The following is a 27,694-nucleotide window of genomic DNA, read 5'->3' as shown; positions in this document are numbered from 1 at the left end:
CCGGTCCGGGCTGGCAGGCCGCGGCCGCAGGGGCCCCGGGACCGTCCGGCCCGAGGGGGTAAGCCCTGCGCTGCACCTGGGGGCGGGCCCGAGGTCAGCCGGGGGGGAAGGGGGGGAAGGGGGGGAAGGGGGGTCCCACGTGGGGCCCAGCGGCTTCGTGAGCGCTCAGTCCATAGAGAATGAACGAATCCCCACTTTACAGAGGGGGCAACTGAGGCCCAGAGCGGGGAAGTGACTCGCCCAAAGTCACACGGCCGACAAGTGGCCGAGGCGGGGTGATGCGGTACCTGCGCTCCCTCCTACTTAGACCGTGAACCCAACGTAATAAGAAGAATAATGTTGGTATTTGTTAAGCGCTCACTCTGTGCAGAGCACTGTTCTAAGCGCTGGGGGAGACCCAGGGGAATCAGGTGGTCCCACGTGGGGCTCCCCGTCTTCATCCCCATTTTACAGATGAGAGAACTGAGGCCCAGAGAAGTCAAGTGACTTGCCCACAGTCACACAGCTGACAGGGGGCAGACCTGCTGATGCTGTATAATAATAACAGTGGAATTTGTTAAGCGTTTAATCTGTGCCAGGCACTGAACTAGGCGCTGGGGTGGATGCAAGCAAACTAATAATAATCGTGGTATTTAAGTGCTTATTCTGTGCCAGGCACTGAACTAGGCGCTGGGGTGGATGCAAGCAAACAATAATAATAATCGTGGTATTTGTTAAGTGCTTACTCTTTGCCAGACACTGAACTAGGCGCTGGGGTGGATGCAAGCTAGAATAATAATAATTGTGGTAACAATAATAATTTTGGTATTTGCTAAGGGCTTACTATGGGCAGAGCACTGTTGTAAGCACTGGGGTAGATACAGGGTAATCGGGTCATCCCACGTGAGGCTCACAGTTAATCCCCATTTGACAGATGAGGTAACTGAGGCACAGAGAAGTGAAGTGAGTTGCCCACAGTCACACAGCTGACAAGTGGCAGAGCTGGGATTTGAACTCATGACCTGTGACTCCCAAGCCCGTGCTCTTTCCACAGAGCCACACTGCTACCCTGGTATTCATTAAGTGCTTACTGTGTGCCAGGCTATGTGCTAAACCCTGGGTTGGATGCAAGCAAATAATAATTGTGGAGCTTAAGTGTTTACTCTGTGCCAGGCACCATACTAAACTTGGGGGTGGATACAAGCAAATTCCCAGACTAAACCCCCCTTTTCCTCAGCTCCCCCTCCCCTCCACCCTAACTCGCTCCCTTTGCTCTACCCGCCTCCCTGCCCCACTGCACTTGTTTTTATATACACACCTATGATTCTATTAATTTATATTAATGCCTGTTTACTTGTTCTGATATCTGTCACTCCCCTTCTAGACTGTGAGCCTGTTGTGGGCAGAAATCGTCTCTGTTGCTGAATTGTGCACTTAGTACAATGCTCAGCACATAGTAAATGCTCAATAAATACGACTCAATGAATGAATAATAATAATAATTGTGGTATTTGTTAAGTGCTTACTGTGTGCCAATCACTGTACTAAGCACCGGGGTGGATACAAGCCATCGGGTTGGACACAGGCCCTGTCCCTCGTGAGGTTCACAGTCTCAATCCCTATTTTACAGATGAGGGAACCGAGGCCCAGAGAAGTGAAGTGACTTGCCTGAGGTCACACAGCAAAGTGGCGGAACCGGAACTAGAACCCTGTGCGGATGATGGCTTAGTACAGTGCTTGGCACACAGTAAGCGCTCAATAAATATAATTAAATGAATGAATGAATAGAACCCATGAGCTTCTGACTTCCAGGCCGGGCTCTATCCAGTAGGCCGTGCTGCTTCTCCACCGCAGTGCTCAGTACAGTGCTTAGCATGCTATTGTTGCCGGTCTGCTTGTTTGGTTTTGTTGTCTGTCTCCCCCCTTGTAGACTGTGAGCCTGTTGTTGGGTAGGGATTGTCTCTATTTGCTGCCGAATTGTACTTTCCAAGCACTTAGGACAGTGCTGTGCACACAGTAAGCGCTCAATAAATATGATTGAATGAATGAATGAATTGCAGTATTTATTAAGTGCTTACTATGTGCCAGGCACTGTACTAAGCACAGGGGTGGATACAAGCAAACCGGGTCTGACACAGTCCAACTTTGCTGGGCCTTGGTTTCCTCCTCTGCGAAATGGAGATTCAGTGCTAGTTCTCATTATTATTATTATTGTTGTATTCATTGAGCCCTTTCTGTGGGTTAAGCACCGTACTAAGCGCTGGGGTAGATAGAAGATGATCAGATCAGACAAAGTCCTTGTCCCACGTGGTGTTCACAGTCTAAGTGGGAAGGAAAACAGGTATTTAATCCCCATTTCTCTTGATATTCACCCCAACCTCAGCCCCACAGCACTTATGAACGTAGCTGTAATTTATTTATATATATTAATGTCCACCTCCCCCTCTGTAAGCGTGTTCATTCAGTCATATTTACTGAGCGCTCACTGTGTGTGAACCACTGTACTAAGCACCTTGAAAGTACAGTACAGCTATAAAAAGAGACAATCCCTGCCCACAGCAGACTCACAAATTAGAGCAGGGGTGACAGACATCAATATAAGTAATCAGGCATCAATATAAATAAATAGAATTATAGAGATATACATAAATGCTGTGGGTCGGGGAGAGCAAGGGGAGTGAGGCGAGGTGATGCGGAAGGAAGGGGGAGCTGAAGGAGAGGGGGCTTAGTTGTCGTTCACCCTTGTTCACAGGGAGCAAGCCTACCAGTTGTGTTCTCTTCTCCCAAGCAGCATGGCTAGAGCACGGGCCTGGGAGTCAGAAGGTCATGGGTTCTAATCCCGGCCCTGCCACTTGTCTGCTGGGCGACCTTGGCCAAGTCACTTCACTTCCCTGGGCCTCAGTTACCTCATCTCTAAAATGGAGCTTGAGACTGTGAGCCCCATGAAGGACAGGGACTGTGTGAGTCCAACTGGATTTGCTAGTATTATACACCCCACTGTTTAGTACAGTGCCTGGCACATAGTAAGCGCTTAACAAATACAATAATAATAATAAGTGCATAGTATAGTGCTCAACACCCATAAACGCTCAATAAATGCTGTTGATCGATTAAACTGTGAGCCCCATTTGGGACAGGCCCTCTGTCCATTCTGATGATCTTGTATCTACCCCAGTGCTTACCGCATAGTAAGCACTTAACAAATACCATCATTCTTATTACTGTGATTAGATTCTAAACTCTTTAAGGGTCAGGGCTCATGTCAACTAACTCCACTGTGTCCTCCCAAGCGCTTAGTACAGAGCTCCACACACTAAGCATTGAACAAACACCATGGATTGATTGATTCATTCATTTATTCATTCAATCATGTTTATGGATCGATTGTTGAAGCAGGGGCCGGGTCTCGGAGAAATCGAAGCCGGGAGAGGAGGGAACTGGGTCTGAGGGGTGGGGATGTTTTGATGAGCAACAATCGTGGGGAGAACAGGTTGAAATCACAGGGTTCGAAGAGCTGCTGTTTTACTTGAAGTGAGATCTTTAGTTTTGGCCCGATACAGCCGGAGAGATCAAGTTAGGGTTTTGTGTTTTGTGTTTCCTGCAGAGGCGAGGAAACTGTTGATCCAGTTTGACATTCCCAGAGTCAAGCGGATGTGTCTCCTCAGGGAATACGTTGTTTTAGGACGGCTTCGGAAAGTGGAAAGAGCCTGGGCCTCAGTCAGGGAGCCTGGGTTCTTATCCCAGCTCTGCCGCCTGTCTTCTGGGTGACCTTGGGCAAGGCGCTTCACCTCTCTGAGCCTCAGTTCCCTCATCCTCAAAATGGGGATTCAATACCTGTTCTCCCTCCCACTTAGACTGTGAGCCCTATGGAGGACCTAATGATCTTGTATCTACCCCAGTGCTTAGTACAGTGCATGGCACAAAGTTGGACATCATCCCACAAATATTAATTATTTTTATTCACATCTTCTGCTGTTAAATGCATGTTGTTCCTGTCTCTGGGCTGGCACTAGATTAGCTCCCATGGAACTCCAGGGTCTGTGAAGTTAATAATAATAATAACAGTGGTGTTTGTTAAGCGCTTACTGTGGACCAAGCACTGTTCTACGAGCTGGGGTAGATAGAAGATAATCAGTTTGTCCCACGTGAGGCTCACAGATTTAATCTCCTTTTTACAGATGAGGTCACCGAGGCACAGAGAAGTTAAATGACTTGCCCAAAGTCTCACGGCAGGCAAATGGCAGAGACGGGATTAGAACCCACGATCTCTGACTCCCAAACCCGCGCTCTTGCCACAAGGCCATTACTATTATTATTGTGGTGTATGTTAAGTGCTTACTGTGTGCTGAGCTTACTATGTGCCAAGCACTGTTCTAAGCACTTGGGTAGATACAAGGTAATCAGGTTGTCCCAAGTGAGGCTCACCGTCTTAATCCCCATTTTCCAGATGCGGGAACTGAGGCCTAGAGGAGTGAAGTGACTTGCCCAAGGCCTCATAGCAAACAAGCGGCAGAGCTGGGATTGGAACCCACGTCCTCAGACTCCCAGGCCTGAGCTCTTTCCACTTGGCCACACTGCTTTACATCAATGGTCGAATATGCTCGAATGAAGAGGATGAGAATTGCTATTTTTGCATCCGTCTCTTCTCCCCGCACCTCAGCCTACCGGCTCCCTTTCATCCAGAAGTCCGGCTTGGGACCGACCTGTGGGCCGGGAATGTGTCTGTCCTATCTGCGCTTAGTACAGAGAAGCAGCGTGGCTTAGTGGAAAGAGCACAGGCTCTGGAGTCAGGGGTCTTGGGTTCTAATCCCAGCTCCTCCATTTATCAGCTGTGTGACTTTGGGCAAGTCACTTGACTTCTTGGTGCCTCAGTTACCTCATCTGGAAAATGGGGATTAAGACAGTGAACCCCACCTGGGACAACCTGATTACCTTGTATTCACCCCAGCGCTTAGAACAGTGCTTGGCACATAGTAAGTGCTTAACAAATGACATCATTTTTATTACAGTGCTCTGCCCTCACTAAGTGCCCATTAAATGCTATCGATCAATTACTTAAATGCGATCGACTTACTTGCTGTCGATCGATTGGTAGCTGTCACCTTTAACACACCCCTCACCCAGTTGGGTGGGTGATAGGAGCTGTTTCGGGGTGTCGGGGAGGTCGCATTCGGGGGTCTTGTCATCCCCCAGTCCAGCACACAAATTTAATAATAATGGTGGGACTGGTTAAGTGCTTACTGTTTGTGCCAGCTATGGGATAGATACAAGCTAAGCAGGCTGGACACAGCCCCTGCCCCACAAGGGGCTCACGGTCTTAATCCCCATTTTCCAGGGGAGGTAACTGAGGCCCAGAGAAGTGAAACGACTTGCCCAAGGTCACGCAGCAGACAAGTGGCGGAGGTCCTCTGCCTCCTTGACCCGAAGTCAGAATTCATTTATTCAGTCGTACTTACTGAGCACTTACCATGAGCAGCACTCTGTACTAAGCACTGAGGAGAGTACAATAGGCCTACCCACTTGGCCACGCTGCTTCTCAATTTCACTCCAGAAACACTTGTGTCGGGCTCCTGCAGTCAGTGGCTGGACCTGATTTCTGAAGACCTAATGGTGATGATGATGATGATAATATTTAAGTACTTTTATGTGTCAGGCCTGTATTAAATGCTGGGATAAAGACAAGATAATCAGTTCGGACCCGATCTCTGTCCCACATGGAGTTACCAGTCTATTTGGAAGGAGAAAAATGATAGAATCCCTATTTTACTGTTGAGGAAACTGAGGCCCAGAGAAGCGACTTGCCCAAGGTCATATGGCAGGCAAGTGGTGGAGTTGGGATTAGAACTCAGGTCGTCTGACTTCCAGGCCCGGGCTCTCTCCGCTAGGCCAAAATCGGTGCTTCATGTGTACATCAAGGGGATTTGGGGCATGGGTCCCTGGCGGCTGCCCCCTCCCCCCGTCACCATCGCCATTGACCCTTCCAACCCCATCTTCCTTCCCTGGGGTTGCCGATCCTCCGCCGACCCAGCCCCCATGATGTGAGGGGGCCGGGCCGTGTCCCGGAGACAGCGGGCCTCGAAGACCCCCACCGTGGCTCCCCCTGTTGCCTGGGTGCCCAAGCCCCCGCCCCCTATGGCCTGGAAAAATGGAAAACGCTTCCAAGGCCGGAGACTCCCCCTGGGCCCACCCGAGTGCAGACTCCGGCTTGACAGCCAAGATCCCAGATCGGCTCATTCCCCGAGCTGACCCGGGGTGGAACAACAGGGGAGCCAAGAGACGTCTTGCTCTGCAACCTTCCAATGTTCCCCTGCTTCTCTTTTGCCAAACAATGGCATCTCTCCCAGAGTTCCCGGCCCGGGGCACCCGAGAGGTTTTCACGGTCCCCCGAGCAGAAAGAAGGTCAGGAAAGGAAAAGAAGGTCAGGAAAGGACAAACTGTCTTGAATTCTGTTTCCTCCCTGCCCCTTCCTATCCCCGTTAGAATGGAGGCCCCTGGCAGGCAGGGAACATGCCACTTCTCTGTTTTATTCTTCCCAAGAATTTAATACAGTGTATTACCCCCTCCCCCCCGCCCTTCCCCCAGGGTGGAGAGGGGGAGTGTAAAAGAGATGTGATTATCACTCTCCCTTCTTTGACACATCTTTAATCAACCCTTGGGTAATTCAGAGGACCTGGGTTGTAATCCCAGCTCTGCCAACTTGCCTGCCGTGTGTCTTTGGACGTGTCACTTCCCTTCCCCACCCTCAGTTAGTTCATCAGTAAAAGAGGGATTAAATATCAGTTGTCTGCCCCAGGATTCCCTTGTTGGAAAGGGACTGTGTCGGATCCGATCATAATGTACTTACCCGGGTCTTTAACACAGAGAAAGAAGTACTTTTTTGTTGTTTTTTTAAACGGTATTTGTTAAGCGCTTACTATGTGCCAGGCACTGTACTAAGTGTCGGGGAAGATACTAGCTAATCAGGTTGGACACAGTCTATGTCCCACGTGGCATTCGCGATCTCCCTCCCCATTTTACAGATGAGATGACCTCGGCCCAGAGCGGTCAAGTGGCTTGCCCGGGATCACATAGCAGACGAGGAGCGGAGCTGGGATTGGAACCCAGGCCTGGGCTCTTCCCACGAGGCCACTTTACATCCCACACTTAATACCGCTGCCGTTAGTATTATATTCAGATGAATGCTAAAGCACAATCCACAAGAACGAGGCATTCATCTCTTGCTTCAGTCGAGGATGTGGGGACCCCCTGGGGAGTCAGTGTGCAGGATTGCGTCCCGTCCCGGTAATTGGATCACCGTAGCGGTGGAGACAGCTCCTGATCCCACTCCTCCTCCTGTTCCTGCTTCTCCACCTCCTCCTCTTCCTTTTCGTTCTCCTGCTCCTGTGGAGAGGTCAACTTGGAGGTAGATAAAGCAGGTTCCTGCTCCGCTGGTATGCCAAAGCCAAGCACCAACTCCCCTTCCCTCAGGGAAGAAGCTGAGAACCTCATTTTTTCTTCTCTCCCTGCCTCCGGGGCCTCCTGTGTTTTTCCCAGCCCCGATCGCCAGATAACCCAGGTGGTGGAAAGCCAGGATGGAGGAGTGACCCTTTTTATGGTATTTGTTAAGGGCTTACTGTGTGCCTGGCTCCCTACTACTAATCCTAATAATAATAGTATTTGTTAAGTGCTTATTATGTGCCAAGCACTGTTCTAAGCACCAAAGGGAGATACAAGGTAATCAGGTTGTCCACGTGGGGCTCACAGTCTTAATCCCCATTTTACAGATGAGGGAACTGAGGCACAGAGAAGTGAAGTGACTTGCCCAAAGTCACAAAGCTGACAAGTGGCAGAGGCGGGATTAGAAACCACGACCTCTGACTCCCAAGCCTGGGCTCTTTCCACTTAGCCACCCTGCTTTCATTCATTCATTCAATCGTATTTATTGAGCACTTACTATGTGCAGAGCGCTGTACTAAGCACTAGGAAAGTACAATTCAGCAATAAATAGAGACAATCCCCGCCCACAACGGGCTCACAGTCTAGAAGCGAGGAGACAGACATCAAAATAAGTAAATGGGCATCAATAGCATCAGTATAAATAGAATTAGAGATTTATATACACATCGGAACAAGTAAACAGAAATTAATATAAACAAATAGAATTATAGATGTGTACATATATACAGAAGGGCGGTGGGGTGGGGAGTGGGGGTAGAGCAAAGGGGGCGAGTCAGGGTGAGGTGGAGGGGAGGGAGATCTGAGGAAAAGGAGGGGTTAGACTGGGAAAGGGGGCTGCTTCGTGTTCCACCTCGGTTTTGGAGTCTTTCAAGGGAGTGAGGGGTTCTAGCTGAGCGTCTGGAGGGAGGACTGCCCGAGCCCCTCCCCAAGAGGGGTCGACCGGGCTGGGATGTTCAGAACAAGAGTGGTAATGGACGTGGTAATATTCATAATTTTGGTATTTGTTAAGCACTTACTATGTGCCAAACTCTGTTCTAAGCACTGGGTAGATACAAGGTCATCAGTTTGTCCTACGTGGGGCTCACAGTCTTGATTCCCATTTTCCAGATGAGATAACTGAGGCACAGAGAAGTGAAGTGACTTGCCCAGGGTCCCACAGCTGATAAGTGGCGGAGCCGGGATTAGAACCCACGACCTCTGACTCCCAAGCCCGTACCCTTTCCACTGAGCCATGCTGCTTCTCTAACTGCCCTTACTGGGGGCTAAACACTGTTCTAAGCGCTGAGGTAGGTTCAAGTTAATCAGGTTGAACCCAGTCATCGTCGCACAGGGGGCTCACAAGCAAAGGAGAAGCCCATAGCCACCTCCAACTACCCAAGCAGCATGGCACAGTGGCTAGAGCATGGACCTGGGAGTCAGAAGGACCTGGGTTCTAATCCTGGATCCGCCACGTGTCTGCTGTGTGCCGTGGGCAAGTCACTTCACTTCTCTGGGCCTCACTTCCCTCATCTGGAAAATGGGGATTAAGAGCGAGATGCCTCTGTGGGACAGGGGCTGTATCCAACCAGATGAATTTGTGTCTACCCCAATGCTTGGCACATAGTGCTTAACAAGTACCATTAAAAAAAAGGCGTGAGCCCTTTGTGGGACAGGGACTCTGTCCAACCGGATAAACGTACATCTACCCCAGTGCTTAGAATAGTGCTTGGCACATAGTAAGTGCTTTACAAGAACCAATGATAATCATATCACTCTGGCCTGAATCACCCTCCTTCCTCAAATCTGCCAGACAATTCCTCTCCCTCTCTTCAAAGCCTTACTGAAGGCTCATCTCCTCCAAGAGGCCTTCCCAGATTAAGCCCCCCTTTTCATCCTCTCCCACTCCCTTCTGCGACACCCCGCCTCGCTCCCTTTTCTCTTCCCCCCATCCCCACCTCTCAGCACTTAGGTATATATCTGTAATTTTACTTATTTGTACTGCTCTATTTGTATTGATGCCTGTCTCCCCACCCCACACGGACCGTGAGCTCGGTGTGGGCAGGGATTGTCACTCTCCGTTGTCGTATTGTAATTTCCCAAGTGCTTAGTACAGTGCTCTGCACACCGTAAGCACTCAATAAATACTATCAAATGAACGAATCCGATGGTCGCTCTCGCGGTTGTGTCTTTCAGGCGGACTTGCGTGCTGCTCCGCGTCCCCCCGCCCGGCCGTCTCTTCCCCCACCATGGTGCTGAAGGTCTTCTTCCCCTCCTGCTGCTCGGGGGCGGACAGCGGCCTGCTGATCGGCCGCTGGATCCCGGAGCAGAGCTCGGCCGTGGTCCTGGCCGTCCTCCACTTCCCCTTCATCCCTTGCCAGGTGAAGCAGTACCTGACGGCGATGCAGCGGGCCGACCGGCCGCCGCTGGCCGTGCTGGGCACCTGGTGCCACGCCCGGCGGGACGAGGACGAGGGCCTGGCCCGCTTCCTGGAAGACCTGAGCGCCATTTTCTCGCACGACCCCTGGCTCCAGCTGGGCAGGGAGCGCGGCGGGAAGTCCTGGAGCTGCCGCCCGCTGCGGGCCGGGCCCCCCGAGGCCGACCCGGCCGTCCTGGTCTACTACGACCAGCGCCAGACCGTGCTGTCGCGGCTGCACCCCGCCCCGCGGCCGGACGCCGCCCGGCTGGCGGCCGTCTTCGACACAGTGGCCGGGAGCGAGGCGCTGTTCCGGACCGACCGCTATGCCGAGGGGCCCGTCCGGCTGAGCCACTGGCAGTCGGACGGCGTGGAGGCCAGCATCCTCGTGGAGCTGGCCAAGCGGGCGGCCGTGCCCGTCTGCGCCCTCGTCACCTTTCTGCTCGCGCTCGTCGCCGGCCTCTGCCAGTGCCGGTGAGCCCCCGGTCCGGGCGGGTGGGGTGGGGAGGGGATGCACCCCAGGGGAGCGAGGGGGTCCCCGGGGCCTTACCCAAGCTCCTCCGGCTCGTTCTTCCTTATCCCTCCCCCTCTACAGCGGCGGCATATATGCCCAAACGGTTCGTTCATTCATAGAATAGTTGTATCTATTGAGCACCGACTATGTGCGAAGTACTGTACTAAGCGCTTGGGAGAGTACAATATAACAATAAAGAGACACATTCTCCGCCCTCAACGAGCTCACAGTCTAGAGGTGGGGAGACAGATGGCCATGCAAATAAATAAAATGACAGATATGGACATTGGTACTGTGGGGCTGGGACAGGGGGAGAGGGGGACGAATGAAGGGAGCAAGTCGGGGCGACGCAGAAGTGAGAAGAGGAAAAGGGGAGTTTAGTCTGGGAAGGCCTCTTGGAGGAGATGTGCCTTCAGTTGTCCAGTCAACAGTTTATTCGCATCTCTCAATTGGTTGATATAATAATAATAATGTTGGTATTGGTTAAGCGCTTACTATGTGCAGAGCACAGTTCTAAGCGCTGGGGTAGATAAAGGGTAATCAGGTTGTCCCACGTGAGGCTCACAGTCTTAATCCCCATTTTACAGATGAGGTAATTGAGGCATGGAAGAGTTTGGTGACTTGCCCACAGTCACACAGCTAAGTGGCAGAGCTAGGATTCGAACCCATGGCCTCTGACTCCAAAGCCTGTGCTCTTTCCACTGAGCCACGCTGCTTCTCCGCCGGTCTCCCCGCAGCTGAGGGTGACCGCCCCGTGAGCGGAGAACGCGTCTTACTTGTCCGTCGCCCTCTCCCAGGGTTCCCTGAGAAGAACCGTGGCCTGGTGGATGGAGCATGGGCCTGGGAGACAGGAGGTCATGGGTTCTAATCCCGGCTGTGCCACTTGTCTGCCCGGTGACCTTGGGCAAGTCACTTAATTTCTCTGTGTAATAAGCTCCATTATTGTTGTTATTATTTAATAATCATAATGATTATGGTACTTGTTAAGCACTTACTATGTGGTCAGCACCGTTCTAAGCACTGGGGTAGATAGAAGTTAATGAGGTTGGACACAGTCCCTGTCCCTCATGGGGCTCACAACAGATAAGCCCCAACTGGGGTAGCAAGGATTGGAGTCAGCCTGCGGGGAGGGGGACCAAAAATTCAGGCTAAGAATGGTGGGATCAAGGAACCAGCTCTCCCCACTGTCGCTATCTGTTACCGATTTGTATATTCCAAGCGCTTAGTACAGTGCTCTGCCCGTAGTAAGCGCTCAATAAATACTATTGAATGAATGAATGAATGAACCTTGGGTCAGGGAAAAGCCTTCCGCAGAGGGGCCAGAGGTGGGAGCCACGGGAGAGAGGCCGGGGGGCAGAGCCGGTTGATCCCACCTCTGCCATTTGTCAGCTGTGGGACTCTGGGCAAATCACTTAACTTCTCTGTGCCTCAGTTCCCTCCTCTGGAAAATGGGGATGAAGACTGTGAGCCCCATGTGGGACAATCTGATTACCTTGGATCTACCCCAGTGCTTAGAACAGTGCTTGGCACATAGTAAGTGCTTAACAAATACCATTCTTCTTCTTCTTCTTCTTATTATTATTCTTATCATTACCAGGCCCGACCTTAGCCACTTCGGCCTAAGGAACGGTTCTCTGGTGCCACCTGCTGGAGACGAAATGTCGTTTCAAAGCCCATTCCTTTGGAACGTACGTTGTTGGGGTTTTTTTAAATGCTAATATTAATAATAATAATAATGATGATGATGGTGGTGTTTGTTAAGCGCTTACTACATGCCAGACACTATACTAAGCATTGGGGTGGACACAAGCTAGTCAGGTTGGACACAGTCCCTGTCCCACGTGGGGCTCACAGTCTCAATCCCTATTTTACAGATGAGGGAACTGACGCCCAGAGAAGTGAACTGACTTGCCCGAGGTCACACCAGACAAGAGGCAGATCCGGCATTAGAACCCATGACCTTCTGACTCTTAATCCTGGGCTCTATCCACTACATCATGCTGCTTCTCTAAGCGCTTATTATGTGCCAAGCACTTTACTGAGCGCTGAGATAGATACAGCATAATCAGGTTGGACACAGTCCCGGTCCCACGTAGAGCTCATAGTCTTAATTCCCATTTTGCAGATGAGGTAACAGAGGACCAGAGAAGCAAAGTGACTTGCTGGAGGTCACACAGCAGACATGTGGCAGAGCTGGGATCAGAAGCCAGGTCCTTCTGACTCCCAGGCCCTGGCTCTTTCCATTAGGGCACACTGCTTCTTATTCCCATATGTGGATTCCCCAAATCAATCAATCAGTCATCTTTATTGAGCACATACTGTGAGCAGAGCACTGTACTAAGCGCTTGGGAAAGTAGAGCACAACAGAATTGGTAGACACATGCCCTGCCCTTAGCGAGCTTACAATCTAGAGGGGGATACAGAAAGAGCACGAGCCTGAGAGTCAGAGAACCTGGGTTCTAACCCTGGCTGTGCCACTTGTCTGCTGTGTGACCTTGGGCAAGTCACTTAACTTCTCTGTACCTCAGTTTCCTCATCTGTAAAATGGGGATTAAATCCTAGTCCTTTTTACTCAACTGTGAGCCCCATGCAGGACGGGGACTATGTCCAAACTGATAAACTTATATCTACCCCAGTGTTTAGAAAAGTGCTTGGCATATAGTAAGCACTTAACAAATACAATTATTATTATTATTAGCGAAATAATAATTATCGTGGTTGATCAGTATGAATTGCTGGGTTAGATACAAGATCATCAGGTCACACCTGGGTCTCATGGTCTAATTAGAGGGGAGAGCCGGTATTGAATCCCCATTTTGCAGATGAGGGAACTGAGGCACAGAAAAGTGAAGTGACACGTCCAAGGTCACAAGCAAGAATAAAAATAAAAATTTAGAGAACAGCTTTTCCCATTCAGGCCATCACAGAATTGGCAGAGGGAGAGATGAAAACACAGCCCAGCAAGTGGGTTAGTGGGAGAGGAATGAAGAGTGAGAGCTGGAGTGTGGTTGGAGAAGAGAGTAGAGAAGTGGGAGGGAGAGAACCGATGGAAGGGAATGGAGGACTAGAAGGAAAAGTAGTGGATTCCCGGGTGCACCAGCATTTCTTGTTCGGCCTCTGCAGGGTTTTCCGATTTTGGCCTCTGTCTTTCGTCTGGAGCAAGCTGTCCACCTGCGAACAGTTGGGGTACCGCCTGGAGCACCTCAAGTTGGTCTTCAGCAACCAAAAGGCGGAGAATCAGACGCAGCTGATGAGGTACTGTACTCTCCCCTTCCCCTTCCCCCTAGAGCCAGCCAGCGGTTCATCATCATGGTGATATTTTTGAAGGGCTTCCTGTGTGCGCAGCGCTGTACTAAGCTCTGAGGGCGGTAGAAGATAATCAGGTCAGGCACAGGCCGGCAGTGGTCCCCCCCCCGTTCGGAGTTGGCATAACTTGGGTAGGTTCACATGAGTTCTCTAGGTGCCAAGCACAGTCTTAAACTTTGGAGTAGAGGCAAGAGAATCAGATTAGGCATAGGGATCTTATCCCCATTTTACAGAGGAGGAAAGTGAGACCCAGAGATTCAGTGACTTGCCCAAGTCACCCAGCAAGAAGTAGAAACCTGGTCTCCCTACACCCAGTGCTGTGCTCTTTAATAATAATAGTAATTATAGTATTTGTTAAGCACTTACTATGTGTCAGGCAGTCTACTAAGTGCTGGGGTGGATACGAGCAAATCTGGTTGGACCTAGTCCCTGTCCCATATGGGGCTCACTGTCTCAATCCCCATTTTACATATAGCTGAGGAACAGAGAAGCAAAGCGACCTGCCCACGGTCTCGCAGCAGGTCCCCACTGAGCCCCGGAGTGTCAAGTGGCATGTGAGGGTGTGGGGTCTTCCCACGCTGCCATCGGGGTGGGGACAGAGGGCCGGGGCTTAAAGGCCCCAGATCTCCGGCAGCAAGGGGACAGCCGCCCTCCGCCTCGGGATTGCTCTGCCCGTTGCCCTCCTGCTTCCTTTCTCCAAGAAGTCCGCCCTGACTCGACCCTCATTTCCTCTTCTCCCACTCCCTTCTGCGTCTCCCTGGCACTTGGATTTGCACCTTTTATTCACCCCTCCTTCAGCCCCACAGCACTTTTGTCCATAGCATAATTCATTTATTTGTATTCCTGACTGTCTTCCCCTTCGGACTGTGGGCTCCTACTGGGCAGGGAATGTGTCCACCAACTCTGTTTTAGTGTACTCTTCCAAGTGCTTAGTACAGTGCTCTGCACACAGCATTCAATAAATATCATCAATCAATGGTATCTTGTATTAATACTAATAATAATAACAATAATGCTGGTATTTGTTCAGTGCTTACTAGATGTCAAGTACTGTTCTGAGCGCTGGGGCAGATACAAGCTAATCAGGTTGGACACAACCCCTGTCCCACATGGACATTTTAAAGATGTCCCCATTTTAAAGATGAGGTAACTGAGGCACAGACAAATTAGGTGACTTGCCCAAGGTCACGCACTGACAAGCGGCAGAGTTGGGATGAGAACCCAGGTCCTTCTGACCCTCAGGCCCATGCGGTTATCCATTAGGCCATCTATTGAGCGCTTAACTGTGTGCAGAGCGCTGTTACTAAGCTCTTGGGGAAGTACAGTATAAAAAAGTTGATAGATACATTCCCTGCCCACGACACACTTATAGTCTAGTGGGCATTGTTGATTGATTAATTGTGCGATTGATTAATTTCTCACAGAAAAGCCAACATCTTGGTTTCACTCCTGGTGGACGTGACTCTGGGAGTCTTGCTGGTGTCCTGGCTGTATAAGAAGAACCGGATCGGACAGCTGGCCAATGCCCTCACTCCCGCGGCTGACGTGAGTCCAGCAGAATGAGGCGTCTTTTTCTCATTTTTTATGGTATTATTAAGTGCTTACTAGGTGTCAAGCACTGTTCTAGGTGCTGGGATTGATAAAAGGTGATCAAGTTGGCCACAGTCCATGTCCCACATGGGGCTCCTGGGCTCAATCCCCATTTTGCAAGTGAGGGAACTGAGGCCCAGCAAAATGAAGAGGCTTGCCCAGGGTCACACAGCAGGCGAGTGGCTTGGAGTCAGAGGTCATGGATTCTAATCCCAGCTCCGCCACTTATCAAGTATGTGATTTGGGGCAAGTCACTTAACTTCTTTTCGTCTAAGTGACCTCATCTGTAAAATGGAGATTGAGACTGTGAGCCCCATGTGGGACAACCTGATTACCTTGCATCCCCCTCCAGCCCTTAGAACAGGCTTGGCACATAATAAGCGCTTAACAAATACAATTGTGACTATTATTATTTTTATTTCCACTACACCACACAGCTTTTCAGCACGGGCTCCATGCCAGGAGTTGTGGTGATGGAGGGGGCGTCCCAGAAACGATGAAGGTGGCTAGACTGTACCAGGTGCTTGGAAGAGTACTCCAGAAGCTTAAGACATCTTATAAATCTATCATTTATAGATATTTATATTATATATAAATTTAAAATAGGTATTTCATTAATGTCTGTCTCCCCCTCTGGACTGTACACTGTATTAAGTGCTGCAAAGAGTACTCCAGATGCATAAGACATCTTATAAATCTATCATTTATAGATATTTATATTAAATGTAAATTGAAAATAGGTATTTCTATTAATGTCTGTCTCCCCCTCTACACTGTAGCACTGTATTAAGTGCTTGGAAGAGTACTCCAGAAGCATGAGACATCTTATAAATCTATCATTTATAGGTATTTATATTATATGTAAATAGTTATATTAAATATAAATTAAAAGTAGGTATTTCTAGTGATGTCAGTCTCCCCCTCTAGGCTGTCAGCTCCTTATGGGCAGAGAACATATCTACAGACTCTGTCGCATTGTCCTCTCCCAAGCGATTAGTACAGTGTTTCTGCACCAGTAAGTGCTCAGTAGATACCACTGGTGGATTGATTTCCCCACCCTCAAGGATCTTCCCCTGTAACGGGGAGTCCCCGCCTCGGGCTTCCAAGACCAGCGAAGGTTTAGCTCATCGTCCCGTGGTGAACGGCCTTTCTAATTAAGTGGCTTCAGAGACTGCGAGAACTGAGGACCGGCCTTCCCGGCGTGCATCGGTGCCTGCCCTCAGCGGGACGAGATGCCCGGCCGTTTTCCCCACAGGCCTACTCAAACAATCAATCAGTGATATTGATTGAGTGCTTCCTGTGTGCAGAGCACTATTTCGTAAGCTCTCGAGAGCGGACAGTCCAACAGAAGAGGAAGACACATTCCCTGCCCACAGCAAACTTCCGCTCAAGAGGCTGTGCTCACTTTCGCTAGCCCACAGTGAAGCTTCTTGGCTTCACTGACCAGTCGCTCATTGTCCCGCACAGCCAGCCGGTCTGGTCCCTCCACCTCACTGCCCCCCATGGCTCTTCTGGGCGGCCCCACCCACGAACTGTGGGATCCTCCACCCTCCACACGCACCTCGAGCCTGTTTCCTCACCTAGAAGTGGGCAGATAATCGGTCCCCTCCACAGGGAAGCGTCATGACCTAGCGGACAGACCACAGACACGGGATCAGAGGAACTGGGTTCTTATCCCGGCTCTACCACCTGTCCACTGTGTGACCTTGGGCAAGTCACTTCGCGTCTCTGTGCCTCTGTTTCCTCATCTGTAAAATGGATATTAAATACCCGCTCTTCCTCTCCTCTAGATTGTGAACCCCCTGTGGGACAGGGGCCGTATCCAACTCGATGATCTTGTATCTACCCCAGCGCTTCGTACAGAGCCTGGCACACACTAAGTGCTAAGAAGTACCTCCCCTCTAGACCATAAGCTCACCGCGGGCAGAAAACATGTCTACCAACTCCACTGAGTTGTGCTCTCCCATGTGCTCAGTGCAGAAGTCCGCACACAGTCAGCACTCGATCATCACCACCAATGATGAAGCTGATACCTTAAAAGAGAGTGAAGAGACTGGTGTCTTTAAAAATCTCTGAACTCCTCAGGGGGCAGGGTGGCTCCAGCATCGTGACTGCCTCAGCCCATCTCTCCTTGTCTTGACAGCACGTGGCCAAGGAGCTCCAGGACCTGCTGCAGTGGCTGATGGGTGTCCCCGCCGGCTTAAAGATGAACCGAGCTTTGGATCAGGTGCTGGGCCGCTTCTTTCTTTACCACATTCACCTCTGGATTAGTAAGTGCACGTCTGGCCCTGGCCAGCTCTTTCTCCCTCCCTCTCCCCTTCCCTCTCCCCCTCACACTCTCCTTTTCTCCAAATCCCCTTCTCCATTTCTCCCTCCCGTCCTCCATTCCCTGTTCCCCTTCTCAATCAACCGATCAACGGCCTTTATCGAGCGCTCACAGTGTGCAGGGCACTGGGCTGAGCGCTTGGGAAGGTGCGGTACAACAGTTCAGTCGATGGGTGGTATTTATTGAGTGGTTACCGTATGTACTAAGCACTCGGGAGAGTACCACAGAGCCATTCATTCATTAAATTCATTCAATCGTATTTATTGAGTGCTTACTGTGTGCAAAGCACTGTACCAAGCGCTTGGAATGTACCATTCGGCAACAGATAGAGACAATCCCTGCCCAACAAACAATGTGCTCGCAGTCTTAAAGGGGAAGACAGACAACAAAACAAAACAAGTAGTCAGGCAGTTGCATTCCCTACCCACGACAGGCTTACAGTCTAGAGGAGGAGACAGACGTGAATATAAATACATTTTGGATTTAGACATAAGTTCTGGGGGCACTGGGTGGGGGGGAATTAAGGGTGCAAATCCAAGTCCAAGGGCAACTCGGAAGGTCTACCAAGGAAGTTGCCTTCACAGAGCTCACAATATACCCAGGAGACAGATGTTTAAATGGTTTGCCGTGAGGAGGAATAGTAGACTGCTTAATACAGTGCTCCGCATAGAGTAAGCGCTCAATAAATAGGATTGAATGAATTTACAAAAGTGCTGTGGGATTGCGAGGAGTATCAAACCGACTAAGGGGCCCACAGCCCAGTGCACAGTGTATCTCGTCTATCTCTTTTCCCATGTCCTTCCACTATCCCGGAACTCCCTCCCCCTTCAGGTATGTCAGACTATCACTCTCCCCACTCTCGAAGTCTTATTAAGGTCACATCTCCTCCAAGAGGCCTTTCCCGATTAACCCCTCTTTTGCCCGACCCTCTCTCCCTTTTGCTTCATCTCTGCACTTGGATCCATGTCGTCTGGACGTTTGATATTTGCCCCGCAGCACTAATATGTACATATCTTTAAATTGTTATATTAAAAATTATTTACTGATATTAAGGTCCTTCTCCCCCTCTAGACTGTAAGATCATTATGGGCGGGGAACGTATCTGCTAATTCTGTTGTACTGCCTTCTCCCAAGCGCTTAGTACGGTGCTCTGCGCATGGTAAGCGCTCAGTAAATGCCATTGATGGATCAAAAGACGAAACAGAAGGGCTTCATTTCAGCTTCCTCTTCTGGATTTCTCCTTCTTCCTCTCAGCCGGGAAGAACGTGAGGGGGGTGACATCACTAGCCACTAGAGGCCTGATGGAGCCAATGGTCCCAGTCTGGCAATCCAGGCCCGAGTCAGGCTTGGCTGATGGGCCCACCCGGGAGAGGCCTTCCTGCGGCCCACAGAGAGACTCTCAATCAGTGATATTTATTGAGCCCTTACTGTGTGTGCAGAACGCTGTATTAAGTGCTTGAGAGAACACAATACGGCATAGTGGAGAAAACATAGGTCTGGGAGTCAGGGGGTCACGGGTTCTAATTCCGACTCTGCCACTTGTCTGCTTGTGACCTTGGACAAGTCACTTCTCTGGGCCCAAGTTACCTTATCTGGAAAATGGGGATCGAGAATGTGAACACCACATGGGACAGTGACTCCGTCCAACTTGATTTGCTTGTATCCACCCCAGTGCTTATTACAGTGCCTGGGACATAATAAGCAGTTAACAAATACTATTATTATTATTATTATTATTATTAACGAGCTTACGGTGGGGAAGAAGCTCCCCAGTTAACCCCGGCAAGAGGCCACAGCTTAGTCATGTGGTAAGTGCTCCAGAGGACGCTGCCGGACCGGCCTTGGGCGAATCAAGCAAGCTTGGCCCGCAAGCCGCTTCCGCTCACTTCCGCCCGGCACTGGCCGAGCCGCCCTCTCCCACTCTGGCTCCCTGCGAGGTAGACTGAGAAGCAGCTTGGCCTAGTGGATAGAGCCTGTGTGGGGATGTCAGAGGACCTGGGTTCTAATCCTGATTCCACCACTCGTCTGCGGTGGGTCCTTGGGCAAGTCACTTCAAATCTCCGGGCCTCGGTCACCTCATCTATAAAATGGGGATTAAGATTGTGAGCCCCATGTGGGACACGGATGTTTCCGACCTGATTAGCTTGTATCTACCCCAGCGCTTAGTACAGTGCCTAATAAGCACATAATAAGCGCTTAACAGATACCGTTTAAAAAAAAAGCACTCAATAAATGCGACTGCTCGCTTTTCCAGGTTACATCCACCTGATGTCCCCCTTCATCGAGATGATCCTGTGGTACGTTGGTCTGTCGGCCTGCCTGGGCCTGACGGTGGCCTTGGCCATCCTCTCGGACATCATAGCCCTTCTGACTTTCCACATCTACTGCTTCTACGTCTACGGAGCCAGGTGAACTCCCCCTCCCCCGACTCTGGGCTTTCACTCCAGTGCTTAGTACAGTGCCTGGCACATAGTAAGTGCTTAACAAGTACCATTATTATTATTATCACCATTATTAGTTCACTTCAGAACCGAAAGAGCCCAGGCCTGGCAGCCAGAGGGCCTGAGTTCTAATCCCGGCTCTGCCCCTTGCCCGCTGGGTGACCCTGGATGAGTCACTTCACTTCCTCGGGGCCTCAGTTTCTTCCTTTGTAAAATGGGGATTCGAGACCTGTTCTCCCTCCCTCTAAGACTACAAGCCCCATGTGGGTTGGGAAGCTGTGTGCGACCTGATCGTCTATCCCAGTGCTAAATACAGTGCTAGTCACATAGTAAGCGCTTAAACACCCCGATTATCATTATTGTGATTACCGTGGGTCACTCGGCCAGGAGACTGTCAGACCGCGCCTTCCCTACCCCCGGCAAGAGGCCAGACAGGTCCCAGAGGCCCCTCCCTCGGGACTTCCACAAGCCAGCCCTTATCGTATGCACAGGCTATACTGTCTGAAGATCTATGGCCTCTCCTCCCTGTGGCGCCTCTTTCGAGGGAAGAAGTGGAATGTCTTGAGGCAGCGTGTGGACTCCTGCTCCTACGACCTGGACCAGGTAACGGTCGAGCCTGTTCCCCATGGTCTCCCCCAGGGATCCCCCAAGGAGCAGCACACACACACATACCCCCCACCCCGGCACCTTCCCACGACTAAAATAGGGGTTCAGTAACTGGACTGCGAGCCCCATGTGGGACAGGGACTTTGTCCAACCTGGTTTCCTTGTATCCACCTTGGCGCTCAGGCCGGTGCTGGACACGTATTTCTCAGATACCATCGAGGAAAAAAAGAAAAAGGAGGAAGTGAAGGGCAGTAGGAAGGTTGAGTCTGGGGAGGCGCAGGTGGAGAGGGCAATTATTTAAGGAGGGTGGCGAGAAAGACAGAAGAGCTTCGGTCCCGGTCCCCATGCGGAGGAATGGATGATGGTGCTAGTGGTTTTTGCCATGCCCGCCGGGCCCCCTCGCCCCTGCCCATCAGGTTTTCCCATTGTGATGAGTGAGAGGCGGGCTGGGGTGGCACGTGGCAAAGTGCCCACATGGGGATCACTCCTCTCCAAATTTCCCTCTCCTGCAAAATGGGGATTCAGTACCCTTTCCACTGAAGCTATGAGCCCCGTGTGGGATTTGATGATCCCGGGGCTTAGTAGAGTGCTTGGCACATAGTAAGCCCTTAACAAATACTATTATTATTCTGGGGTGCTCTCCCAAGCACTGAGAGAGGCGGAGGAGGAGGAGGAGGATAGAAAGTGAATTCTGCCCATTTTTTGCCCGCAGCTCTTTATTGGGACTTTGCTGTTCACCATGCTGCTCTTCCTCCTGCCCACGACAGCCCTCTACTACTTGGTGTTCACCTTGGTAAGCCGGCAGCAGCCGGGCCGAGTCCGCCCGGCGTGTCTGGATGGTTGCCCTGCCGTTCCCCCACCCCTGCCGAACCAGTCCCTCGCTCCCCAACCTGGCTGCCCATCACCGGTGGCTCCGAGGAAAAGACCAGGCCGGTTTGAGGGTCGACTTCTGCGGGTGGACGGGTGGACCGAGGTTGGGCCTCAGGAGGGACCCTTTGGCTCCATCGTGTCCCCCCGCCCTGCTGGGGTCCGAGACCTCTCTTGATGGAATGCTCAGGAAGGCCCCCCCACCCGTTCGGGCCCCGGGCCCCGACCCGGTGGCCCGAGGTCAGGAGCCCCCAGCGGAGCCAGGCTCTGGGCAGCGGAACCACTGACCCTTTTTCTACCGCCTTCCCGATGGGCACAGGTGTACCTCCTCCCTCCAGTTCAACGGTCCCTCTGGCACCGAGGTCTTCGCCGAGTAGTGTGGAGATTTGGGCCCTTTGAGGCCACGGGGCACCTACCCGGGACAACTAGGTTACCCGGAGGCCGTTCTCGGCCCCGACCCTGGGGTCACCGGATGCTCTCTCCACACCCTGCCGCGGTCCCCGACTTTCCCAGCTCTAGTGTGCGGGGAGTTTTGCTGGCAGACGACAAGGAGGCTGGATGCCACGCCCCCTTCTGCCGGCCCCGGGGGTGCGGAGAATGGGAGGGGAAGGGAAGCCCCCCGGGGGTTCGCGTCATCGACCCTCTCTCGCCCACCCTTGCAGCTCCGACTGCTGGTGGTAGTGGTGCAGGGCCTGATACACCTGCTCGTGGACCTGATCAACTCCGTGCCCCTTTACGCCCTCGGACTGCGGCTCTGCCGGTCCTACAGACTCGCAGGTAGGCATGCCAAGGACCCAGCTCGGCCTCGCCAATTGGGGCGGCTTCCCCGCCGGGAGACCGGCCACGGGGGAGGCCATCGTCCGTGGCCCCCTTGCTTCCTCCCATGCCATCGCCGGAGAGAGAACGAGAGCCGACCGCTGGGCTTTCTCTAACCGGGTGGCGGCCAGGCCGAGTCCTTACCTTTCAGTCCACCCGTCCATCGGTGGTATTCACTGAGCGCTTACCGTGTGCCGAGCATTGACCTGAGCGCTTGGGAGTGTCCACTGCAATGGAGCGGGTAGGCCCGGCTCGTGCCCTCAAGGCGCTTCCGATATAGGTTTAGGCCTCCCGCCTTGGATCCTGCGGGGCCCAGTCTCGGGTGTACATCCCAGCCCGGAAGCAGAAGCAGCCCCTTCTAGACTTTAAGCTCTTTATGGGCAGAGAATGGGTCTGTTACGTTGTTATATCGAAGTCTCCCAAGCACTCAATACAGTGCTCTGCACACAGTAAGTACTCAGTAGTAATAATAATAATGATGATATTTGGTAAGCGCTTACTGTTTTCCAAGTAGAAACGGTTGAATGAATGAACGAACCTCATACAGTGCTCCGCAAACAGAAAGCGCTTAATAAATACCTGACTGACAAAAAGGTTGTCACCCTGATTTGTCTCACCGCCAGCGTCCTCACTGCTGGGGCTTTCCAGCCTCAGTGGGTCTAGCGGGGCCCGGGCCCCAGAATGGTACTTGTTAAGCACTTACTATGTGCTAGGCACTGTACTAAGCACTGGAATAGATACAAATTAATCGAGTTGGACATAGTCCCGTCCCATGTGAAACTCACGTCTTAATCCCCATTTTACATATTACCTGTATCTACCCCAACGCTTAGAACAGTGCTCTGCACATAGTAAGCGCTTAACAAATACCAACATTATTACATATGAGAGAACCGAGACCCAGAGAAACAAGTGAAGTGACTTACGCAAGGTCATACAGCAGACCAGTGGTGGAGTCGGGATTAGAACCCACATCGCTGTGACACCCAGGCCCAGACTCTTATCTACTAGGCCACACTGCTTCTCATGGTGGCTTTGCTATCTGAAGCCCTATGTCTTCCAATCGTCAACGCCCCTCAAAATCCCTGCCCCCCTTTCTGCCCCCGACACCCACTATCCCAAAGCGGGTAAGCCCTTTCCCACCAAGCAGCATGGCCTGGTGGGTAGAGCGCAGGCCTGGGAGTCAGAAGGTCATGGGTTTTAATTCCGGCTCTGTCACTTGTCTGCTATGTGACCTTGGGCAAGTCACTTCATTTCTCTGTGCCTCAGTTCCCTCATCTTTAAAATGGGGATTGAGACTGTGAGCCCCACGTGGGACAGGGACTATAGTCAACCTGATTTGTTTGTATCCACCCCAGCACGTAGTGCAATGCCTGGCACATAGTAAGAACTTAACAAATACCGCAATTAATTAATTAACACCCTGATGTTCTCGGGGTCAATCCCATGCTTCAAGGGAAGCAGCGTGGCCTAGTGGAAAGAACCCAGGCCTGGGTGCTGATCCTGACTCTGCTATTTGTCTGCTGTGTGACCCTGAGTGAGTCATTTGACTTCTCTATGCCTCAGCTTCCTCCTCGGCAAAATGGGGATTCAATACCTCTTCTCCCTCCTACTGAGGCTGTGAGCCCCACGGGGGCCCTGATGATCTTGTGTCCACCCCAGTGCTTAGTACAGTGCTTGGCACATAGTAAGTGCTTAACAAATACCACAGTTGTAATTATTCTACGGCCAGGAGACCCAAATGGGGTAGATATGAAGAAGCAGCATGACACAGTGGCTAGAGCACGGGCCTGATAGGAGGTCATGGGTTCTAATTTGGGATCCACCACTTGTCTGCTGTGTGACCTTGGGCAAGTCACTTCACTTCTCTGTGCCTCAGTTCCCTCATCTGTAAAAGAGGGATCGAGACTGTGAGCCCCACGTGGGATGGGGATTGTGTCCAACCCGAGTTGCTTGTATCCTCCCCAGCACTTAGTAGAGTGCCTGGCACGTAGTAAGCACTTAACAAATACCACAATTATTATTATCGTCATTACTGTTGCTGTTGTTGATACTGTTATGATTATAATATGGAAGGCGATCCCTTTCCGTTCTCTTCCCTTTTCCAATCAGCATACATGTGTGTGCATCTCTCTCCCTCTCTCTCTGTCCCTTTCAGCTGGCGTGAAGTTCCGGGTCCTGGAGCAGGAAGCCGGCAAGCCCCTCCGCCTGCTGATGCAGGTAAGCTCCGGTCCGGAAAATCCCCGCGGCTCTGGGAGCCTGCGTCCTCCGAGGGCTGGCCCAGGGCGGCCGACTTTCAGGGGCAGGGAAGGGGGGCCTTCTTGGTCTTCCCTGGAGGCCAGAAATTCAAACTCTCCCTGCAGACCACAATCCCGCCCCCAGTGTCGGTGACATGGCCCCCGACTGGCTGGATCAAACAATCCATCAGTTGTATTATTGAGCGCTCCTGGGTGCGGAGCACTGTACTAAACACTTGGGAGAGCGTAACGGAGTTGGCCGACAAGACCCCTGCCCTCAGGGAGCTGACAGCCCAGTGGGGGTGAACCGCTCTCTCCCCGATCCGGGTCCGAATCGGTGCCTGAAGCAGAGTAGCCCGGCACTGGATGTTCAGCGGGCAGTGGGGGGCGGATGTCGGTGGGATGAGAATGGGAGTCAGCACCCCGACAGAGCAGCAGGCACGGAGGCAGCCCGCCCCAGTGGCCAGACTGAGGCAGGCGGAATCCGGAATAAGGCCCAGGCAGGCTCAGTGGCTGTGCAGCTCTGCTCTTAGTCTCTCAGCCCTTGGGGGCGGCGGGGGGACACTGGCCCCGACTCCCCCACTGCTGGGACCGAACAGAGCCCCCCACTTTGGCAGAGGGAAGCTTCTTCCTTAAACTCCCACTCATACACAGACCCTCCCCCTTCCCTTCTTCCTCCCGCCTGTCAACGACCCCAGTGCCCCAGTCTTCTCCACAAGACTGTAAACTCCCTGAGGGCGGGGATTATGTCTGTCAGGGCCATCGCCCTCTCCCAAATGCCCAGGGCAGTGCCCTGCACAGCCCCCCCTCTAGACTGTGAGCTCCTTGTGGACAGGGAATGTGTAAACCAACTCAGTTGTATTGGACTCTCCGAAGGACTTAGTCCAATGCCCCGCACAAAGTAAGCACTTAATAAATATGATCGAATGAATCAATAGTAATAATGATGGTATTTGTTAAGCGTTTACTATGTGCCAAGCACTGTTCTAAGCCCTGGGGTAATCAGGGCAATCAGGTTGACTCATGTGGGGCTCACAGTCTTTATCCCCATTTTACAGATGAGGTCACCGAGGCACAGAGAAGTGAAGTGACTTGCCCAGAGTCACACAGCTCATAAGTGACGGAGCTGGGATTAGAACCCACGACCTCTGACCCCCAAGCCCATGCTCTTTCCACTAAGCCAGGCCGCTTGGGATGAAAGTAGGCGCTTGGTTAACCAGTAGTGACTGGCTAATTGGTAGTGGCAGGCCATGGTTGCCCAGATGGAAAGCTGAAGCCCCCAGGGGAAGGATTTGGGAAAGCCCAGAGGAGCACAGGCCCCCTGGCCTGGGGCCTAGGCCTGGGCCTCACTCTTCCGGAAGGCTCCCCCATCCAAGCTTCTGGGGCCTGAGAGGGCTGTTGGCCGAGCCCCCCTGCCCTCCCCCAAGCCCTCTGGGGCGCTCAGGGATCTGCGCCGCCCTGCCCGCAGCCCACCCACCCCTGTGGACTCGGGGCCTCCACAGGCAGGAGGCTGGGGCCCCGCCAGCTCTCTGGATGGGCTGACTGGGAACCGAGGCCAGCCAGTCACACGCGGGTCCCCGCCTTCCCACCTTTGTGTTTTCCAGATCAACCCCCTGTCTTACGGCAGCGTGGTGCAGACCTACCGGCTCCCCACCTACAGCGGCTGCCCCAAGGACTCCTGGGGCTCCCTGTGCAAGAAACTGTTCGTCGGTGAGCTCATCTACCCCTGGAAGCAGAAAGGGGACAAGCAGGACTGACACATCCACCGTCAAAGACCCTCAGCCTGCGGACTTGGCCAGGGAACCCTCTACCCTCAGCCTGCGGACTTGGTCAGGGGACCCTCCTCCTCCCCCCAACCCCTTCTCCTCCTCCTCCTCCTCCTCCTCCTCCACATCCTCCTTCCCATCCTGTTCCATCTCCCCTCTTCTCCCACCGTGGGGACCCTGGGCCACGAACCTGGGGTTCAGCACTGATGCGGCTGTGGTAAAACACCCCTCCCCCCACCACCACCCAGTGTTATTGGGCCTCCTGGTCCCCCCGGGGTCGGTAGCCACTGTCACCCAGATGTTAACACCATGAGTGCCTCAAGGGACTGGCCCATGGCCTCCCCCACCCCGCTCGTGGCCGTACCCCCTCTGGGCCGGGTCCCGCTCGGGGCCCAGTGCCAGGCTGGCACCGCCACAGCCAGCTCCGTCCACCTCAAGCGAGGTGTGGGCCATGGTTAACTGGAAGCGGGGGGTTAGGGTTCGAGGGCCGGTCCGGTCCACCCCCTCCCACTGATCTGGCAGCTTCTGGGCTCCTCCTTTTGGGGTTCACACGTCCGCCCGCTCCCCGGGCCCTTTTGGGAATTCTGGGAAAGGCTCAGGGTGCAGCGGCAGGTCCCCACCAGCAGCGGGCAGGGCCTTCTCCCAGGCCAGCAGGGCTTTCCCGTCGCCCAGCCCGGCACTCTGGCGTCCTCACTCCCACTCTGGTCGGGGTCAAGCGCCCGCCCACCCACCCAGAATCCTGTGCCTCCCCCTACAACTACAAGCTCCCGAGCCCCAACCTTCAAATGCCCCCATTCCCTTCAGGGTTTTCTGCCAAAGCCGAGGGGGCCTCCAGGGGGTGGCCCGCACTTCTGCTCGCGGCGGACACGTGGGTAAGCCGGTGGAACCCGCGACCCCTCCCCCACAGTGTCACCCCGGCTCCCCCAAACAAGCCAGCTGGGGGGAAGAGGAAAGTAGGGGGGCCGGCCTCCCGACCGACTCCAGAGCAGTGAAGTTCTGGGGGAATTCCAAGAGCAGCCTCCTCTTCCTCCTCCTTCCCCTGGCCCATTCCGCACCCATCTCCCATCCCCCCACCCCAAGCAGAGGGTGGAATTCCCTCCCTCCCAGTGGAAAGCCGAGGCCCGGGACCAGTTCAGCCTGTTCCCAGGCTTGGGCCCTCCCCCTGCTGCCTCTTTGCTGACTGGCAATTCTATACACACACACACACACACACACACACACACACACACGCAAAAAAAAAAAAATCTCTCTCTCTCCCTTGGGGCTCACCCTGTGGTCATCTGGTCCTGCTCCTCAAGCTCCCCTGCTGCCGGCCATCTGCCTCCCTCCCACCCCTGGGGATTCTCAGTCCGGCCCCGGCCCCACCGCCTCGGGCAGAGGAGGAGTCTGGTGCCAGAGTTGGTGTTTGGGAGCGGGC

At 52.7% G+C, this 27,694-nt stretch overlaps 1 protein-coding gene across 2 annotated transcripts; it reads left to right on the top strand.

Moving 5' to 3' along the window:
• PIGQ (phosphatidylinositol glycan anchor biosynthesis class Q) lies at positions 1 to 27,498 on the top strand. 2 transcript variants are annotated; one of them, XM_029049372.1, is made up of 11 exons: positions 1 to 58; positions 9,589 to 10,282; positions 13,446 to 13,577; positions 15,053 to 15,173; positions 17,362 to 17,488; positions 19,799 to 19,952; positions 20,477 to 20,588; positions 21,304 to 21,384; positions 22,121 to 22,235; positions 24,433 to 24,494; positions 26,116 to 27,498. In XM_029049372.1, the coding sequence occupies exons 2-11, from the start codon at positions 9,642 to 9,644 to the stop codon at positions 26,266 to 26,268; spliced, it is 1,698 nt and encodes a 565-aa protein (XP_028905205.1). In that variant the 5' UTR covers positions 1 to 58; positions 9,589 to 9,641; the 3' UTR covers positions 26,269 to 27,498. The 2 variants fall into 2 exon arrangements, with proteins under 2 accessions (XP_028905205.1, XP_028905206.1); XM_029049373.1 differs by lacking the exon at positions 1 to 58 and adding an exon at positions 1,697 to 1,726.
• The last annotated feature ends 196 nt before the right edge of the window (positions 27,499 to 27,694 follow it).

This window comes from Ornithorhynchus anatinus, chromosome 21 (assembly GCF_004115215.2).
Source record: "Ornithorhynchus anatinus isolate Pmale09 chromosome 21, mOrnAna1.pri.v4, whole genome shotgun sequence".
Lineage (NCBI taxonomy): Eukaryota > Metazoa > Chordata > Mammalia > Monotremata > Ornithorhynchidae > Ornithorhynchus > Ornithorhynchus anatinus.
This window is presented reverse-complemented; position numbering and strand designations above follow the sequence as displayed.